General features: G+C 39.4%; 1 protein-coding gene across 1 annotated transcript in view; it reads right to left on the reverse strand.

The window, feature by feature from the left end:
- The window catches only part of LOC134529275 (filamin-A), a 786,080-nt gene extending 780,691 nt beyond the window's left edge, over positions 1-5,389 (reverse strand). Inside the window, exon 1 of the mRNA XM_063363172.1 lies at positions 4,655-5,389. Within this exon, the coding sequence (XP_063219242.1) occupies positions 4,655-5,006 (352 nt within the window). The 5' untranslated portion in view covers positions 5,007-5,389. The remainder of the gene's footprint in view (positions 1-4,654) is intronic.
- Positions 5,390-6,000: the final 611 nt, after the last annotated feature.

The following is a 6,000-nucleotide window of genomic DNA, read 5'->3' on the forward strand; positions in this document are numbered from 1 at the left end:
AAAATCAGAGACAAATTGACGAATAAAAAAAAAAATTCCACCTGACTGTGTATGTACTACAAAGATATTATTTTAAAACAAAGCCAACATCAGCGGTCTAAGAGGTGTGTTCGAATCCCACCTACGACATGAACGTGTTACGAGTTCAGCCTCCCGACCACAGACGAGGTCGTAAATAGATAATCAAAAATTTAAATATGCCTTTAAAAACTTTAATTTTCCACTCTTTGAAAATCTTAATTTCGTGTCACTAAATGGCTCTATAAACTCAAGGCGTAACTTCTAAAACTGGTACGTTAATTTACGTCAAAGGCCAACGTGAAAGCCTGAAATATTCTCAAGTCAATTTGAGAATGTCCTGGAACAACGCAGTACTACAAGCAGTACCCCCAAGAATTCCAAGTCTAATATAAAAACAGGTTTTGATAAGCCTATGATTGAATTCAGTGGTACCTACATGAAAAACAATTTCAAAAGTGTTCTCGCGACAAATAGTGTAAAGGCAAGTAAATGGTAGGCCTACTTGAAACGGTGAGGATTTACGTCATACGTTATTCATTACAAACTTACTTCAGAACCCATGGTTCCACAAACCAAAGAAAATAGTAAGGACAGGGGCGTGAAAATATCAGCCGGCCTTGTAAACATTTCGTGGCATAAGAGAATCTCTCACGAGAGAACACCAGTAACCTACATGTTGCGTCAGAATTAACATGTGCTGTTGGTACTGGTATACCAATTTATTCGTACAATTATTTTATTTGCCTCGGTTTAAGCAATAACGCAACAAAAAAGAAGAAGACCATAAAAGTGTGTAATTTTAAACCTGTTCCAAGTAATTCAAGATGAAAGTGTTACTTTTTGACCGGTTCTTCAACGAACATTAAGACTTTGACAGCTGAATATTGAGACATACTAAACAAAACAAAACAAATCAGAGCCCCCCACATGGCCGGGCTACCGTTGCTACGGCAACGGGGCCCGTGAGTCTAGGGGCCCCGCTAAGGAAAGAAGAAACAAATTGAAAAAAAAAAAAAAAGTAGATAATTTTAAAATAAATCACAGAAAACAATTAAACAATCAATTTTAGTTACCGACGAAATATCACACCAGAGTAATATGATTCGGAATATGCTGTGCGTACAGAACGTATCTGAATCTACAACTCAGTAACAAAACCCACCAACATCCGACGTGACACCATGTTACACTCTTTTATTTGCAATTATTCTACATAAATTTACGTTGACAATCTAAACACTGACTTAAAACTAGTTTAAATGTGTGTTTGAAAAATAATCGTGATTAAGGTAACTAAAACAATACACATAGAGCCAAAAAAATTTTTTAATCTTTTTAGTATAAAAAATGGAAAAGGGGGGGGGGGGGGGGGGGAAATAATCAAGACCTCTAGCAACGGGGCCCACAGAAACAAATACAGATCCATGTAGCGCCAAACTCATTAAACGTCATAAGAATGCTCTTTAACTTCCTCTTTTCATTAAAAGCGGCGGAGGTAAGAAATTCCAAATACTTTAGGAGATATCGAATTTTTAAATTTCATCATATGTAGTTGAGCGGTATTTGCGAAAAAAGATGTTAAAAATCCGAAAATACCTTTACTTAGTAGATGCTCTTCAACTTCCTGTTTTCATTAAAAGCGGCGGAGATAAGAAATTCCAAATACTTTAGGAGATATCGAATTTTTAAATTTCATCACAATTATACCAGTGCATTCATGTGGCATTCCGCATTGTTTCTTGTTTACGAGTATCTATTTTTTAATTGGATAATGATGTCACGTGATTGATCGTGATAGGCCAGAATTCAAATGAACCAATACGTGATTATTTGGTTCATTTATTGTTTTAAAACGGTGTTTATTTACCGCCTCCAACTTAGGCGAGTTTTTAACGTTTCTAATTTTAAAGTCTTATTTTTTATTGTTGCGCAAGTAATAAGTAACAAAAAAATTTTACGTGAGTTGTTACTGTTCATCCTTTGTCCCGGTTTGTTAGGTCAGGTCAGTTACATTATAAATACTTTAAAACTAAAGAACCATTGAAATAATTTCATATTATTTCTAATGTACGCTTAGTTTCAAAGTATTTATAATGTAACTGACCTGACCTAATCGACCATTTTCATTAATTAGGCATTCACAAACACACGGCAAAATAAAAAAATGGCGACGGTCGAATGATAAACACAGGACTTGTATGCAAAATAAGAACGGCGATATCTCCTAAAGTATTTGGAATTTCGGTAAATATGTAGAGTCGCGGTATATGCGAAAAAAAATGAAAAAAATGCAAAAATACTTTTATTCTATGCTTTTTCACTTCCTCTTTTCAAATCAACCGGCGGGGATAAGAAATTCCAATTACTTTAGGAGATATCGAATTTTTTAATTTTCATCACAATACCTGCGTATTCATGCTGCGATTACCATTGTTTCTTGTTTACGAGTATCTATTATGTTTCTTATTGGACAATTTTGTCACGTGACAGTTCCGTGATTGGCCAGTATTCAAATGAACCAATACGTGATTATTTATTTATTTATTAATGTTCCGTCGGCGGTATCGCGACGTAGGTGAACGACATCATTTCCTTCTAATGGCAAAGGAAATGTACCCGCCTCCAACTTAGGTGGGCTTTTAACGTTTCTAATTTTAAAGTCTTATTTTTTATTTGGATATTGTTGCGCAAGTAATAAGTAACAAAAAAATTTTACGTGAGTTGTTAATGTTCATCATTTGTCCGGGTTTGTTAGGTCAGGTCAGTTAGATTATAAATACTTTAAAACTAAAGAACCATTGAAATTAAATCATATTATTTTTAATGTACGCTTAGTTTGAAAGTATTCATAATGTAACTGACCTGACCTAATCGACCATTTTAGTTCGTACTGTTCATCCTTTGTCCCGGTTTGTTTGGTGAGGTCAGTTACATTATAAATATTTTAAAACTAAACAGCCATTAAAATTAATTCACATTATTTTTTATGTCCGCTTAGTTTGAAAGTATTAATAATGTAACTGACCTGACCTAATCGACCATTTTATTTATTACGCATTCACGAACACACGGCAAAATAACAAAAATTGCGTCGTTCGAATGGTTGTACAGGTGTTCTATTGCTAAATTAAAAAATTCGATATCTCCTAAAGTATTTGGAATTTCTTATCTTCGCCGGTTGATTTGAAAAGAGGAAGTGAAAGAGCATAGAATAAAAGTATTTTTGGATTTTTAGCAATTTTTTTTTCGCATATACCGCTACTCTACATATTTACAGGAATTTCTTATCTCCGCCGCTTTTAATGAAAAGAGGAAGTTGAAGAGCATCTAATAAAGGTATTTTCGGATTTTTAACATTTTTTTTTCGCAAATACCGCTCAACTACATATGATGAAATTTAAAAATTCGATATCTCCTAAAGTATTTGGAATTTCTTACCTCCGCCGCTTTTAATGAAAAGAGGAAGTTGAAGAGCGTCTAATAAAGGTATTTTCGGATTTTTAACATTTTTTTTTTTTTCGCAAATACCGCTCAACTACATATTTACCAATAATATTTAGCTGTCAAAGTCTGAATGTTCGTGAAGCAACTGTTACAAAAGTACAACTTATCCTGAACATAGTGTAACAAAGCAAAATAAGAGGTTACATTTGAACCTGTTTTTGTAAAAAAAACTCCAGCATGTTCCTGAGCATAATTAACATCACGTCACTTGTACAATAGTACAAATATACCAGATTAATTTATAAACTATCTTAGGTGTATTAATCCATACACTAGTTAATAAAATTCAATTTATACATTGGTTATCAATAACGTTATATCCTTTAAATGTGAAAAAAATAATTCATAACATGTATGGCAATATGAGGAAATTTTTTGCAATGACGAGTACAGGAGAAATGACAGTACTTTTCCCAGACAGTTTTGTATAAAGTACTGTAACCTGTAGATCATCAAACTAGCGGATCCGAGTTATTACCACGAAAAGGTTTATTGAGGGTGTTTTTATTAGCTCTACTTAACCGGGATTTGTTTACGTAACTGAAGCAAAGCGCTAAATGCGACGCTCGCTTGTGTCTCTTAGCTTGATTGCCTCTACGTGTATGGCATTGAACAGCATGCAAACGTTTTCCAACTTTAAGCGGATAAGTACCCTCTTATTATTTATTTTCTGTTATTCCATTCAAAACGTTTACTAATACAGCAGTCTGGGTTTTTAAATTACTTATTTCCTTCTTTCTTTCTTTTTTTTGAGGGGAAGAGGGGGGGGGGTCCAAAACAATGTCAGTCACGTACCCTACATGTCATGGAATTCGATTACGAATATTTTGAATACCGTAGTCGGTTTTATAAAGATTTGTGATGTAGTTGGTTAAAAAAAAAAGTGTCCTGTGTCAGGTAACCGGGCCTGTAAAGTGGAAAACAGGCTGCTAAATGTTCTCAGAATGGAACATGCCGGTGCACGTTGGCACATGATGAAGATGCAAGGGATGAGGCGGGGAAGACGCGTCGTATAAATAGCAGCGGTAGGTGGAAAGAGGTTTGTGAGATGTAAAAAAAGAGAAGGGGGAGGGGCAGAAAAGCACGTGTGCGCGCCGGCGTTGACAGATCGATAGAACACTGCACTCACCGATGTTGACGATGCGGATGGCCTCGTCCTCCAGGAACTGGAGCGCCACCGAGACGTTCTCGAGCTTCTGTGAGCGGAAGGTGGGCCGCTTGTTGTGCTTCGGCAGCTTCTTGCCCGACAGCACCTCGATGAGCGTGACGAGCCGCAGGCCGTCGCTCAAGTCCGTCTCCAAGTTGCCAATGTGCTTGTTGACCGTCTTGAGGTGCTCGTTGGCCCAGCGCGTGAACGTGTTCTGCTGGATGCGCTTCCATTGCGCATCCTCGGCTAGTTCGCGCTCCGTCGCAACCATCTCGTCCTGCTCTTCCGCACTGGCGTCGACATGGACGCCGTTCCTCTCGTAGGGTTCGCTCATGTTGTCGGTTCGCACGGGCGGCCGCTAGGCGCGCTGCGACGACGCTTGAAACGCTATCTTTATTGTATGAGCGGTACTTTAGCTCCTCCCTGCTGCGCCGGCCGCGCACGCAACCCGCTCGGTCGTACTAGATCCTTGACTGAGCCGGTGAAGCGCCTAGATCCTCTAGATGCCCGACTGAGCTCGGCGAGGCCGGCAACCCACCAGGGACCACTTAGTTCCTAGATCCTTGACTGCGCCGGCACTATGATACAACCCAGATCCTCTCGCTTTTCTTCGCCCGGCTCTCGGTGCGACTCGCAGGGAACAATTCAACGCGCACCAAGTTACAGCTTAGGTGCTCGTGAGAGATGCTGCCTCGTCCAAGTCTCGTGATCTACTGGGTTTGTTGGATGCTGCGTTCACTCCTAGCTAAGAATAGAACCCCCCCTCCGTTCTACTCCCACCAAGACATTTTCCTCGCGTACCCCCACCGAAAACCCCCGTTGCCGCCAAGCATGTGTTTCTCGAACAGGGCCAGTGTTATTTCTCACCCGAAGCGGTCGCGTCACCGTGCCCTACTTCGCAAGATTCCTTTCCGAGACGCCTCCAGCAGCCAGCCACTCCAAATATGGCACAAAATGAGCGCCGTCGTGTATAATCCTCGGGCTCTATACCATCTACCGTATGTAGGTTGCAGCAGCCGCTGGAAAGCCACTTTCACTCCGGTCTGTTCTTAAACTGTGCATCTGCCGTCAATGCGCAGGGTGTACACGAGACATTTAATGGCCTTATGCAGATGCCTCTATAGGTTTGTCACCGGAAAACCGGGTCATTTGGTTCGATCCTAACACGTTTCACATATAATTACACTCCCGTTCCAGTCATACTGATTACAGTTTTCCGTGGTTCCTGAAATCACGCCACGAAAATTCATTACAATAAGCCATAGACGAATCATTTCCCACTATCCCTCATTTGGTTGTCATCAAAGCTCAATAAAAAACATTCGTAT

Source organism: Bacillus rossius, chromosome 2, assembly GCF_032445375.1.
Source record: "Bacillus rossius redtenbacheri isolate Brsri chromosome 2, Brsri_v3, whole genome shotgun sequence".
Classification (NCBI taxonomy): domain Eukaryota; kingdom Metazoa; phylum Arthropoda; class Insecta; order Phasmatodea; family Bacillidae; genus Bacillus; species Bacillus rossius.